The 14,326-nt window shown below is 53.1% G+C and overlaps 1 protein-coding gene across 2 annotated transcripts in view; it reads left to right on the top strand.

Annotated features, from left to right (window-relative positions):
* The window catches only part of LOC147635730 (peroxisomal fatty acid beta-oxidation multifunctional protein MFP2-like), a 192,019-nt gene that overhangs the window by 141,275 nt on the left and 36,418 nt on the right, over nucleotides 1–14,326 (top strand). For both annotated transcript variants that reach the window (XM_086803129.1, XM_086803128.1), the window contains 2 exons: nucleotides 10,310–10,396; nucleotides 10,480–10,654. In XM_086803129.1, the coding sequence (XP_086659255.1) occupies nucleotides 10,310–10,396; nucleotides 10,480–10,654 (262 nt within the window). The remainder of the gene's footprint in view (nucleotides 1–10,309; nucleotides 10,397–10,479; nucleotides 10,655–14,326) is intronic.

Raw genomic sequence — 14,326 nt, 5'->3', positions numbered from 1 at the left:
ACTGCAGGTGAGCGCCAGGGAACTGCCAGGACCTCCCGGGAAGGCGAGGCGGGCGGAGGGGGAGGAGGGGGAGGCGAGGGAGGAGGAGAGGGAGCCGCTGCCGAGACCGGAGCGGGGGCGGGAGGAGGCGATGGTGGACGCGAGGCGGTGGGAGGGGGTGGGTGTGGGGGAGGTGAAGGAGGGGGAGCTGGCATCTCCTGGTCCTCGGTCGCTGCAGGGGTCTCCTCCTGAAGGGGAGCAAATCTGTTCCTCACGGGAACCCAGTGAGGCTGAGACTGTGGTTGCTGCTGCAGCGGTATCTGGGTGCGCTGCTGTGGCTGTCTCCCTCGACGGCGCCCCTGTCCAAGCTGCCACTCCGAGGTCTCTGTGGCCTGAGCAGGTGTCCCTGAGGCAGCCTGCCGAGCCGAATCTGTGGGTGGGCCATCCGTGGCCTGCTGCTGTGGTGAGGGTCGAGGTCTCCTGCGAGGGCAGGCCTTGGCAAATGCCTGACCTGCCTGCAAATGAAGCACTGGTTCGGGAGCCCCGAGAACTCCACTCTCTGATCTATCCACCCCCCCCCCCCCCCCTATCCTAGGTAGCTGAATGACCTTAGGAAGGGAGGAGATGTCAGATACCAACACTCTGACCGAAGGTACCCCAGCTGCTCTGGCCACCACTGAAGCTGCTGAGGGGCCCGTCTCAAGAACCGAGCCCACCAATGCTCCAAGCCTGGAGAGGAGCGGAAGATACTCCCGGCGGAGACCAGGGAAACAAACTGTAATATGGAAGAGGCGCTCTCCCTGCTCCGCCGCAGCTGGGTCAAATCCATGCTGCCAAGGCCTGAAGAAAGCCCGAGCACCCCTGATATCCAGAGGACTCATGGCAAGGACCTTGGCAACGCTCTGGGCGGCCTCGAACTCGATCTGATAATTGTCCAGCACCTTCTTTTGTTCGCCGAGTAACATCTTGGTGTTGTCCTCCACTATCTTGATGTATGCCTCCAGCTCCTAGCTCCTGTAGGTTCATTGTGGCTATTTCCCCCTAGTTGCTGCCTTGGGGGCCTGAGCAATGGCGGGTAGATAAAGGGACCGGACAAACATGAGCAAGGGTGGGTGGATAAAGGGACCGGAAAAACATGAGCAAGGGGGCGTAGGCGCAAACGAGCGGGATCAACTCCTGCCAAATCCACCGTACAGTCTTTGTTGGTGGCTCCAATCTCCCCTCAAAGGCCGTAAAGCACCGGGCCCTCCAGGTGAACCAGATGGTGAGGCTGCTAAGGAGCTCCCATCATAAATCCCTCTCCTGTGTCCAGCTGGCGGATGAGAAATCCGGTGCCGGAACCAGGCGAGGCTGGCCCCTAATAAATCTAATGGCCTGACTGCCCTGCTCCATCTCATAGCCCATAGCAGGCCCTGACGAAGTCGACCAAGCAGCGGCACCCCACGTAAACATACCCTCTGGAGAGAGGGGGGCTAGAATACGCAGCATCCGCATCCAAATCTGCTGTGCCTGAGGGCAGTCCCAAAGGCAATGTCTCTGTGTCTCCATAGGGTGGCCGCATCGGACGCAGGCCGCCGGAAGACCGCTGTAAACAAGCCAAGTGCCAACTGCTGAGCCCCTGTGGGCGACCAGCCACTGAAAAGCCGAGATCCAGCGGGCCTGCCGACTAGCCCAGAGCTGAGCCCAGAAATCCTGCAGGAACTCCTGTGAGAGTCCCTGTAGTCGCCAATGCCCCGCTGCCGCTGGAGAAACCGTCCTCCTCGCCGTCAAAATATGCCGCCCCAGCCGAACAGTATACTGGAAAAAGGTGATCTCTGTGGCCTCAAGGGATGCATAAGGATCATGCCACTCGTACTCCCCGGGGTCCCACTGTAGCCGGGCCAAGGGGCGCGCTGCATATGCCCATATGCGCCAATCCGGGAGCACATCAGCAGGGTCGGGGTCAATATGCCACTTCCGAGAAGCGGCGGCCACTACCCGAATCCTCTGAAAGGTGCACTTTGCAACCAAAGGCGACTCCACCTCCACTCTCTGGAGTCTGCCCTCATCCTGAATCTCATAGTAGAGGCATCTGCCATCCTCAGTGCTAGCTCTGACAGCAATCAGGATCTCCAACTGTGTAAAGGCTCCCATCCAGCGTGGGGCCACTGGCTCGAGAGGCGTGAACCACTCCTCTGTGAGTGCCTCCTGTATATCATCCCTCATAATCAACCCCCCTCTGAAGTGACTCAGCCTCTCCACCTGGATCTCCTCTGGTAGACTGCAGAAAGCCTGCCAGTCTCCAAAACTACGAGCTGGGCCTGCCGCTAAAGGTCCCCAGGCTAGACGAGGCCGAGAACCCAGCATATGACCCTGCTCCGTGCGAACCGCTGGGCTCCAGATGAGCGGCTGTCTGGCCCGCTCCTCAACACAAGAAGGAGGCCGCTGAGAGAGCCCCGGTGTCAGCAGCTCCCAAGCTCTCAGGATACTCAAAGCAAATCTGTCCTCCCATCCTCTACTGAGGCCTGTCCTCCTCATCTCTATGAAGATCCAGCGAATCTCTGGTGCCCAAGTACCCCCTGCTGGGGGCGCCCGAGCCTGCAGTCGCTGCAAGAGGAGCTCTTTCCAAGGCTCAGCGCCTGGAAGCAACCCCCGAACAATAAGCTTCCCCAATAAGGCTCTACTCTGATCGACTGGATCTATAATGCCCAAACCGCCTTGAGCCAGCGGAAGTGTAATAACTGCCCATGCAACCTTTGCCCGAGCTGGCTGACCGTCCCTCCCGGACCACAGAAAGTTCCTTATCAGCCTCTGTACCTAGCTGATGCAAGAGCTCGAGAAAATCCAGCAAGACGTAATGTACCACATGGTCGCTAATAGCACCTGATTTGCCACCACCACCCTCCCAGCCAAGGATAGTCGAGCTGTACTCCAATACAATAGCTTCTTCCGAATGCTCAGAAGAAGCGGGGAAATCTGCTGCTCAGGTGACAAATCTAGGCCAATCTGGCATCCCAAATACCGCACTGCTGTGCCTGGAGGAATCCATCTAAAACCGGGGTCCGGGCTCCATGCCGGAGTGGGAGCACTACTGATCCAAAAGGCCACTGTCTTGCGCCAATTGATCAGTGCTCCCGAAGCTGCACTAAAAACCTGGAGCGACTGCTCAGCCCGAATAAGATTGGCCTCATGGCCATGCAAAAATAAGCCCGTGTCGTCTGCAAACTCAGCATCAAGCAGGTCCTCCCTCCGGACTGGGAGCTGCAGTCCTCTCAAACCAACCTCTTCTGCCGTCAAATACATACTCATAGCCTCCGCAAAGAAGAGAAAAAGGAAAGGGGCGAGAGGACACCCCTGACGGACTGATCTGGTCAGCTCAAAACTCGGCCCCCGTCCTCCTGCAATCAGCACCTGGCTGCGAGCTGTGGAATACAGAGCTGCCACCCCTCTGATCCATCCTGGCTCAAAGCCCAGGCGAAGCATAGTGCCCTCTAAGAAACCCCAATCAACTCTATCGTATGCCTTCTCAAAATCGAGAAGCATCACGACCAAGTCCTCGCCAAGAAATCTAGCTCGGGCCGTCGCCTCCCAGAAAGTAAAGATGTTGTCAAGGATACTGCGCTCCTTGACAAATCCTGTCTGAGTAGCATGAATCAACTCCCCCAGGAAGGGCTGGATCCTCAAACTCAAGGCCTTTGCTAAGACCTTGTAGACAGTATTGAGGATCGTAATAGGCCTCCAATGCCGAATGTCATCTGATACTCCCTCCCCCTTGGGGATAAGATAGATCAAGCCCTCTGAAAAGCTCTGCGGCATCACCCCAGTGTCCAAAACATGCTGAAAGCCCCTGCGGAGGCCTGGCCCCAAAAGGTCCCTATAGCGCATTAAAAAGGCCGGCGTCAGTCCGTCCTCCCCTGGGCAACTATGTCGCGGCAGGACCCTCAAGGCCTCGGCAAGCTCAATCTCTGACAGAGGCGCACCTAGAACTGTACGCATATGGTCTGTGACCCTACTCTGCACATGGGCCCACACAGTCTGTCTGCAAACATCTCGATCCTCAGTGGCTGGCTCCGCTGAAAGCAGGTCACTATAAAATGCAGTGGCAATGGCTCTGATCTCCCCGAGCTCAGTAGCTACCGATCCATCCGGTCTACCAAGCTGGCGGACTCCTGCTCGCGCATGACGGGGTCCAGTGATCTCAAAAAACTCTCCAGTCACTCTATCACCAAGCTGCGTCCACTGAGAGGCCTGACGACGATAGTAAAACTCATGTCTCTGCTCCTCTACCTCTCTAACCTCCTGGCGTGCCTGGCTCAGCTGGGACGCCACCCACTCACATGCAGGCCGCTACTCCTGAAGGCGCTGTAGCGAAGCAAGGCTGCGTCTCAGCCGTTGCTCCCGCTCGCGAATCTCTCCCAGTCGTGTCAAAGCTGCAGCGTGTAGAAAAGAGCAAAGATCAATGAGTCCCTGGGCACACTGGCCCGCTGCATCCTGGTCAGAGCACTGACTATCATGCCAGATCCTCTCAATGTCCTCAGCGAGACTGGGATCTGTAAGTACCCTCTCTGGGATCCTCAACTGCAAGCTGGGCTCCCGTGTCCCCTCCTCCAATGTCAATATAACTGGCGCGTGATCTGAAAATGAGGTGCCGGCGAGAATACCGACGGAGCCCCCTCGCTCCCCTAACCAGTCGCCCACATAAAAGCGATCAATCCGTGATAGATTAGTCCCTCCCTGCCGGCGATCCGACCGAGAGAAACTAAGACTGTCCTGAGACCGGGAGAAAGCCCCATGCTGCCATGCATCAGTGATCCTCAGTGACATGCAAAACCGGTCCCAAGCTGCAAGCTCCGTACCGTGCACTGTAACATGACTGCCTCCCACCCTATCTGCCGGGTCCTCAAGCATGTTGAAGTCTCCCCCAACACACCAATGTGCGGCCTCTGGCAATGCATCTGTAACCTGAGTCCAGAACTCTGCTCTGGCACTAGCATGATTGGGCGCATAGATGTTGAGCACACCCAATAGCTCATCATGCATCCTCAGAATGACATACTGTGCTCTACCAGGCACAATGATCCCTCGATCCATAATGGCCTGCCGCCATACATCTGCAATAACCATGCATACTCCTCCCTGTCCACCCAAAGGACCAAACCCTGCAGACCAAAAAGTGTCCCATCTACCAGGCATCACCGAACCATATCTCCGGATCCTGCTCTCACCCAAGTGGTGCTCCTGCATCATCAAAATATCAATGCTGCCACCAACCAAGCATCTCTGAAGCTCCTGCCTCAAGCAACCTCGATAGCGTATAAAGTGTGCTCCGCCAAGGCCCTGTACATTCCATGAGATGATCCTCATGGATGCCCTGCTGAGGTGGATGCTGTCTCAGCCGTACGGCGGGCCTTCGCAAGCGGCTTGGATGGAGAGTAGTCCCCATCCGAACGGCTGCGAATCTGCCCACCCGGTGTACTGCAAGAATCCCGGATCAGGCGCCAGTGGCTGTGGCCCATGGCAACTGCCTCCTGCTCTGACAGAGCAACCTCTTGTATACTCACATATCTAGGGTCGCGTGCCAAGTCTGCCACTATGCGCACGACCAAATGCCGAATCCCTGAGGTATCCACACTCCCGGGATCCAAGAAAAAATGAGCCAACTCCCAAAGTCGGCCTATCACATCTGTCACCTCCAGATCGCTCATGTGATGAGAAAACTCAACTGCCTGAGTCTTCAAAGTGCTGAGAGCGAGCTCTAGAGTCCACTCCCGGTCACAAGGTCCACATAGAGGGAACGAGAAGGCCACCACTGAGTCTAGTGCCTCCTCCCCGCGGGCCGGAGGTATCACTACATGAACTCGGATGGGAGCTGGCTCGTGGGGGCCCTCTGCTCCAAAAAGCCCTGTGAAGGTATAATCAAAAGCCTCCGAGCGCTGTCTAATGCCAAGGCGACTCAGCCGACTGCGGATAGATGAAATCCGTGAGGCCCTAATCGGCATAGGTCTCCTCTGTGATGCTCGAGCGAGGTCAGTGCTCAGCGCTCTCCGGACTGCAGGTGAGCGCCAGGGAACTGCCAGGGCCTCCCGGGAAGGTGAGGCGGGCGGAGGGGGAGGAGGGGGAGGCGAGGGAGGTGGAAAGGGGGCCGCTGCCGAAACCGGAGCGGAGACGGGAGGAGGCGAAGGTGGAAGCGAGGCGGTGGGAGGGGACGGGGGTGGGGGGGGGTGAAGGAGGGGGTGCTGGCATCTCGTGGTCCTCAGTCGCTGCAGGGGTCTCCTCCTGAAGGGGAGCAAAGCTGTTCCTCACGGGAACCCAGTGAGGCTGAGACTGTGGCTGCTGCTGCAGCGGTCTCTGGGCGTGCTGTTGTGGCTGTCTCCCTCGGCGGCGCCCCTGTCCAGGCTGCCACTCCAAGGTCTCTGTGGCCTGAGCAGGTGTCCCGGAGGCAGCCTGCCGAGCCGAATCTGTGGGCGGGCCATCAGTAGCCTGCTGCTGTGGTGAGGGTGGAGGTCTCCTGCGAGGGCAAGCCTTGGCCAGATGACTGACCTGCCTGCAAATGAAGCACAGGTTCGGGAGCCCGGAGAACTCCACTCTCTGATCTATCCACCCCCCCCCTATCCTAGGTAGCTGAATGACCTTAGGAAGGGAGGAGATGTCAGACACCAACACTCTGACCGAAGGTAGCCCAGCTGCTCTGGCCACCACTGAAGCTGCTGAGGGGCCCGTCTCTAGTACCGAGCCCACCAATGCTCCGAGCCTGGAGAGGAGCGGAAGATACTCCCGGCGGAGACCAGGGAAACAAACTGTAATATGGAAGAGGCGCTCTCCCTGCTCCGTCGCTGCTGGGTCAAATCCATGCTACCAAGGTCTGAAGAAAGCCCGAGCACCCCTGATGTCCAGAGGACTCATGGCAAGGACCTTGGCAACGCTCTGGGCGGCCTCGAACTCGATCTGATAATGTCCCCGGCCCAGGAGCTGTACATCCAGGATCTTGCCCACATCTGCAAGAAGGCGAGCCTGAAGAAGATCCCTGATCTCCCCTCTGCTGGGGCGAGTGCCGACTATACGGCAGATGGTGGAATGAGCCTGGAGGCGTTCCACCTCTGCGGTGAGGCTCGCTTCCTCTTCCGGCGAAAGAGAAAGCTTGATGGGGATGTCCTCGGGGGCGGGCGAGGGGGCTGCGGATGAGTCCCTCTGAGGCGAGGCGGGAGGAGTCTCCATCAGAGTCTGAAGCTCAGGCGAAGGGGAGGCGAAAGCGGAAATCCTGCAAGAAACGGGCTGCACACAAAGAGGCGGAAGACCGGATGAAAAGGAAAAAACAAAACCCCCTGGGGGTGAAAAACAGCACGAAAGAGGAGGGAGGGGGCGAAAAATCGAAGGAGAAGCCCTGGGGGGGGGGGGGGCGGGGGGGGGGGGGGCGGCAGCAACGCGAAAGGAAGGGGGGGCGGGGCGCTGCTGAAGGGAGGCGGGCGCGAACAGGCGAAGAGGGGGGGGGCGAACAGGCGAAGAGGGGGGGGGGGGCGAACAGGCGAAGAGGGGGGGGGGGGGCGAACAGGCGAAGAGGCTAGGAGGGGGGGGACGAGATGGCGAGGAGGGGGGAGGCGCAGCAGCGAGGAAGGGGGGGGCGCAAGCGGGCGAGAACGCAAGAAGAAAGGGGGGGCGCAACGGCGAGAAGAAGGGGGGGGGGCACAGAAGCGATGGCAGGCGGGGGGAGGAAGGAAAGGGACGCGAGGGAGGGAAGGCGATGGGCGAGCAGCTAACGAGGAGATGAAGACGTTTCCAAAACGAAGTGTGGGGAAGACATCTCCATGGAGAGCTTGTGACTAGATGATCGACTCCAAAGAGTTGGCTTGTGAAAAATTATTGGTATATCGGTCATTACATGACCTTGATCGCTACGCTTGATTAGATACATATTTTCTGAAATAGATGCTGGGATAGAGTGCAAAGCTCTTTCTCAGCTTCCGCTCCTACTCGTGCTGGGAAAGTGCCATGTTATTTGGTTGGCGAGAGGCGCCGGCTACAGACAGGCAGATTTCGGAGTGACATGCTAGCAAAGTTTCCATTAAGGGAGGGTGTGGAAAGTAAATGTTTAAATGTGTAATGTTCAACTTTGCTGGGCCTTTGAGAAAGATTTTAAAATGTGAAGGGTTAAAAGACCGTCTTACATGATGTAATGGGTGTGAAGCATTCATGATTTAAAGGGGTACAAATGTACATGAATGGTATGTGATGGTGAAGGGCACGTATGCTCACGTGAATCTTCAACTACTTCGTCAACAACAATGTAATCGTGCCATTCTAATAATAAAAAAGATAATAGAACCATCCTTCATCTCTCTCCTCTCTTGTGCCTATACTTGAATCTGTGTGTGTTTAGTTGTGTGATTGAGGATTTCAATTTCTGCCAGCAAGACCGGGTTGGCCACCTTATATTTATGCCCCCCAGAGGGTGGCAGGACAGACAAATTGTGGATACAAGTGCAACGGGAGCTACCCAAGGCAGATTATTGGTACATGTGCAACAGGAGCTAGCCAAGGGGATTTCAACATGCTAGAGGACCCAGAGGACAGTTAGGGTGTGGGTTGGACATATCTCCGGTGCTGAGGACGCTGCTTGGGAGGAACTGGTTCTCACCATGAGAGGATAGGAGTCCTGGCACCTACCAGAGTTTGGACGCACCCACTGGAGCCTCTGTTTTTCCAGGTCAGACGGGAGGATGTACGGACCAAACCTCTCTTGCATTGACAGATTATATGTAGACTAGTGGGCTTGTAGCCGGGGGGAGGGGGTGGGGGGGCATGATTGGCATCATAGCCTGTGCCACATTATTGGACCACAACCGTCCTTCTTCACTTAGAGGACCCGTGGCGGCCAGAGAGACAGCAAAGTGTCCACATCCAGAAGAGCTTGGTCCATGACATCCAGATCGGCACACACAGATTGTTCAGATTTGGGACACCCTCACCTTCAGGCAGGAACTAGCTTGCAACGGATCTAGACTTTGGGCTGAGAGAGATCAGTTTGCTCTTAAGGAGGGCAGCCCCTTGGATAGACTTATCGCATTTCGAGAGCAGGAGAGGAGCCTTCGCAGGAGCCTTGTCTCTCTCCAGAGACTGCAGGAGTAGACCCAGACAACGCGTGGCTGGAGGCACATCTAGAGACAGCCCGCACAAATATACGCTCGATTGAGGAGAGGAGGGTGGAGTTCAGGTATCATGCTCGAGCATCTTTCTGGACTCAAGCAGGAGATAGGGTCACGTGGGATTTTTTTGAAATTACAGGTCCTCACCATGCTGAGACGAGGTCTCCAAGCTGAGGAGTCTAGACAGTTCTGTTGAGTCAAATGTCTCGCAGGTGTGAGCCATTGCCACAGACTTCTATGGAGGGCTTCTCTTGGACAGTCCCCTCACCCCCCAGATCGATTGCAGTGAGAGAAAGAAAGATTTTATTAACGTCTTCCAAAAGACCGAACTCGGCCTATGAGACAAATCGGAGTACCTGTATGGGGTATCCTATGTCATCCCAACAAAATGAAAAAGTACTGAACAACAAAAAAAAAGCTGAATCTGGGTGTGCAGGGGATGGAGCTCTACTACTAGGAGAATGCAAAGCTATATGCATGGAGTATACAATCATGATATGCAACCTAGCTAGCTCCATCCTGTACCATACTCTGAGAGAGAGAGAGAGAGAGAGAGAGAGAGAGAGAGAGAGAGAGAGTTGCAGCACACGTGTGAAGTGGTCTCCCCTTTTAGGTTTAGGATTAGCAGCCTGTAGATGAGGCACACCTAGGGTGCAGTAGATACAGTCGTGAAGCTCTTGGGAGAAGAGAAACGTACCACTTGATAATGATAAGTGTTGTATACAAAGAAAGTACAAAGGATAATAAGTGCAGCCAATAATAAGAGAGAGGGTGTTCCCATGCTGGGAAAAATCCTCCTAGTGAGGAAAAAGTGCCCCGGCTAGCCCTAGAGCAGAGGAAAGGGGGTGTGGGCTACAGGTGCACATGAGAGAGGAGGGGGAGGGGAGAAGGGTGAGGGTCTGGCGTGCCAGGGGAAGGAGTGGGAGAAGGCTGAGGCTGGACTCTGGAGGGTCTGGACGTGTGCTAGCGGGGGAGATCTCCAGCTCTTTTCTCAAATCCAAGAAGTGCATTGTGGGAAAGAGTCCCTTGAGGACTTTCTATTCCATCGTTTTTAGCTTCTACTTGCCACTGAAGTGCATCATAGCTCTGTAGAAACAGTAATTTTCATGTTTTGAGAAATTTAGTAATATAGTTTGAAGTTCTACTTCTTGTGAATTTCACACAGATGTGTGGGGTTGCTTTTGATTTGATATATTTCCTTGTAATTGCAGGAAAACAAAACTTCTCGTGTTTTGGTGACAACACTTGAGGCTCGGGCATTGATGCACATTTTTTTCGCTCAACGTTCCTCTTTTAAGGTTGCTTGTATGTCAAGGGTCTTTGTGTTTATGTGGTTCCTGATGTTACTAGTCTAGGCCTTAATTTCTTTGAGTTTGATCAGGTTCCTGGTGTTACTAGTCTAGGCCTGAAGGCTCGCCCCATTAGGAAAGTTGCAATAATAGGCTGTGGATTGATGGGCTCTGGTATAGCAACGGCTCTTGTCGTCCACAATATCCCTGTCATTTTGAAAGACATAAATTTATCTTACCTAGAAGGCAGCATCAAGCAGATCAAAGGTTTGTTACGTCCTCAAGAAAGCCCTGCTTATTTTGTTCAAGTGATCCTCTTTTTCAAAGAAATCTTTCTCAATAACTATATTGTTATTTCATTGTGAAGTGGTCCTCTTTTTCAAAGAAAGTTTTCTCAAGACTTTAGTATATAGTCGGTAGCAGGCCCTTGCTGCCCTAATTGCTATTGTACCATGCTGCTACCTAGAAGGGGGCGTGAATTCAAACCCTCATAACACTTATATAATTCACAGTTCACTACAAAGAGAGGGGTTTGCAACAAGTCTGCCTTTGATTTTGAAACATGCTAATTTCAATGAAAATTAAAAAACACAAATTTCCCGTTCGGTGAGGCAGGGTTGTCCCCTCGCCCCTTTACTGTACCTCATTGTAGCTGAGGCTATGAGCAGGTTTCTTCGGGCTGCCCCTGGTGTTGTGGGTCTCAGGCTGCCTTTATGCACGGAGGAAGAGTTTTTGGACTCTGCGTTAGCACATGATACGGCATTGTTCCTTGAGGCTTCACATGCTTGTTTATGTGCTTTCCGGGCAGCCTTGGAGGCCTTTTGTTTGGCAACAAGAGCTACTATCAATTGGCATAAATCAGTTGGTTTTTGGATTAGTGATTCTCGTCTTGCAGATTGGTGTACAGATGTTGATTTTACTTGGATTGAGAGAGGATGCTCTGCCAAATACCTTGGTTGTCAGGTGGGCATTGACATCTCCCTTGCACAACAATTTGCACGAGTGCTCTTAAGCATTAAAAGCAAACTTCATCTCTAGAGTAGGAGGAAGCTCGACTTGGCCTCTAGAGCTTTGGTGGTTAACCAAGTTTTGCTAGCCACGTCTTGGTTTATTGCTTCGTGTTGGATTTTTCATAAGGGTTGCATCGGCCAGCTTCGTCGCCTTATTCGGAACTTTCTTTGGTCAGGGCTTGATAGAAATGCACACACCAGGGCCAGAGTTGCTTGGGAAACCATTATCAGGCCTAAACAGGAAGGGGGATTGAATATCATTGACCCCGAGGTGCAATGTAAGGCTTTTCTCTGTAAGCTTGTTGTTAGGGGCTTTCTTCCAAGCACTGAGCCGTGGAAGGACTTTCTCATGCACAGCAGATCACGAAGTGTGTCCCTGTTCGCGGAGGTGACTGGACTCTCAGCTCACACTTTATTTTTTCAGATGCAATTCACCGCTCCCCTTCATCCCCCCTCGTTAGGTCCCTCCTACGGGCTTGGGACTACCTGAGGAGTTTTTTGGTACACATCCCCCCGCGTTCAACGGAGGAAGCTAACTAGCAGCCCATTCTGTGGAATGATTTGATCTTAGATGTGCATGGTAAGCCTCTTGGGACAGCTATGCATATTCTCTGGGCTGGCTGGGAGAACCTATGCCCTAAAGTGCTTGCTTGGAAGAGGTTTCAGAGCCTTACCGAGGTGCAGAGATTGGATATCACGCAGCATTTGAGAGGTTCTAGCCAGAGAATTGCACAAATTGATGCAGCCATTCCCAACCACTGGATTACTGGATCTTTTTTGGAAGGTCGTCATCATTCTTGGTTTGGGGTTTTCTCTTTGGGACAAGTGTTCCTCTTCAGGTTATGGGTATCTCCTTGCCTAGGGAGGATGATGTACCGGTCTTTTTTTCTATACAGGATGGATGGCAGCTACAGAGATGTGATGTGCAGGACCTTATTGAGGGCCCCTAGATGCGTCCAATCAGAGTTGTTGGTAGGTTAGGAAGCACGTCTTTGTTGACCCCACCCCAGGGATGATCACAAAGAGTGTTAGCCTTTGGTTGTATGGTGGCTACCCTATCAGACATTTGCCTTGGGACCCCAGTGGGTGGGAGTGGCAAGATGCTTGTAATCCTTTGAAAAGCATGCCTTTTTTCAATTATACGGTGCGGAATGCCAGACATCTTATCTTGGGACACATTCAGAGTGTCCCTACTCTTAGACCCCATTGGGAGTCTTACGGCATTTCGATTGACATTCAGAGGGCATTTTGGCGGAGATTGTGGCACTCTTATAGGGAGCCACAAATTTCCTCCTTTATATGGGTTTCCCTTCATGGTGGTTTGGCCACCAATCAGTGGAGGTCTGTTACTGGTGCTTGCCCAGCATGTCCTAGATGTGCAGGAGTTTCAGAGTCAGTTTACCATTGTTTATGGGAATGCAGGGAAGCACAGAGGTTTTGGTCTACGATTGCACACCTCTTTGGTAGGATTAAGAGGGATGCTATCATTTCTTTTGGTTCTATCATTTGGTTGACACAGTCTGGGCCTCAGCTGAGGTTCAAGGGGACTGACAGGAGCTTGGCCATTATGGTTAGGCAAGGAGTTGCTCAGCAGTGTTGTCTTCAGGATTTGCCACTTTCACACTTTGTCCCTTCGGCACTAAGGTTAGACAGTTCTTGGGAGATTATTGCTAGCATCTCAGCCTAGAATATCTTGAAGGCTAGATGCACTGAGGTCATTGAGGGTACTCCCGTTCTTGTTTCTCAGTGTTTTTGCAGGATTTGGAGTGATATTATTCACACCATTATGGCTACCTGGGCCAGAATCCAAGGATCTTCGAGGGCTGCGGAGAGGAAGCGTGCCCAGTTTATGAGAGAGTGGGACATTGGTATCTTTTTCACATCCTCTCATTCGAGACCCTATTGGCAGCACAGGGCTCTTGATTGGTTGAGATCGCCACCTTGCTTGGTGTGAAATCTCCATTTTGTAAAATTTTTCATACTTAATAGAAGTCTCCTTTTTGGAAAAAAAAATTAAAAAACACAATAGAATATCAATATAAATATTTTCTTATGGATTATTTTATGAAATATATGTGTTTGTGTGTGTGTGTGTGTGTGTGCATGTGTGTGTGTGTGTGTGTGTGTGTTTGGAATAGAGAGACAACTCAGGCCTGTAACCTCTCCCATCTTCTTCCTGGACTGCATGTCGGCCCTATAGCCCTCCCCGTGACCTCATGCGGGTCCCCTTTGTGTGCACTGGTTCTTCTTCTTCCCTCCTACCACCATGTTTTCTCCTCTCCTCATCAGCAATCTGCCCCTCCTACTCCTCTACTCTTTCGCGACGTGTGGGAAACCATTATCAGGCCTAAACAGGAAGGGGGATTGAATATCATTGACCCCGAGGTTCGCGACCTGTGTGTGTGTGTGTGTGTGTGTGTGTGTGTGTGTGTTTGCTGGTCAGGGATTTCCTCATGGAACCTATGAAGACTTTTCAAGGAGGCGACCTTAAGCGTCGCCAGGTTTTGGTTGATGATGTGTCTGCTCGCTCCGTAAATCCGGAATTACAGCCTTTTGTTGACACCTTGCAAGAAGGGTTTTCTGAAATTCAGCAAGCTTGGGATGAGCCAGAGCCGGTTTTTTGTGTTTCTGTCCCAGGACAGGTCTTGTATGCTCTAGTAATGAGTTTGGCACAAAAAGTGGTTGTGTTGTTCTTTCCAGGCCGCATGCCTGATGCGGGGGATGTTGCACAATGGATTAAGTCTTTGCTTAAAGGATGCTTTGTTGCAGGCTGTTACAAAGCTGTCGGTGGTTTTTATGAGGTTATTTTTTCTGAGCCACAGCATAAGCAAATGCTTTTGGAGAAATCTCCGTTGTTTTATGGTCGCCAGTTAGTGCATGTTTTTCCTTGGATGCCAACCAAGGACTGTCAAAATCTTATCATGCACAA

This window comes from Cibotium barometz, chromosome 9 (genome assembly GCF_041138505.1).
Source record: "Cibotium barometz isolate CiBa-2024 chromosome 9, ASM4113850v1, whole genome shotgun sequence".
Lineage (NCBI taxonomy): Eukaryota > Viridiplantae > Streptophyta > Polypodiopsida > Cyatheales > Cibotiaceae > Cibotium > Cibotium barometz.
The sequence above is the reverse complement of the archived record's forward strand: the minus strand, read 5'-3'. Positions and strand labels throughout refer to the sequence as shown.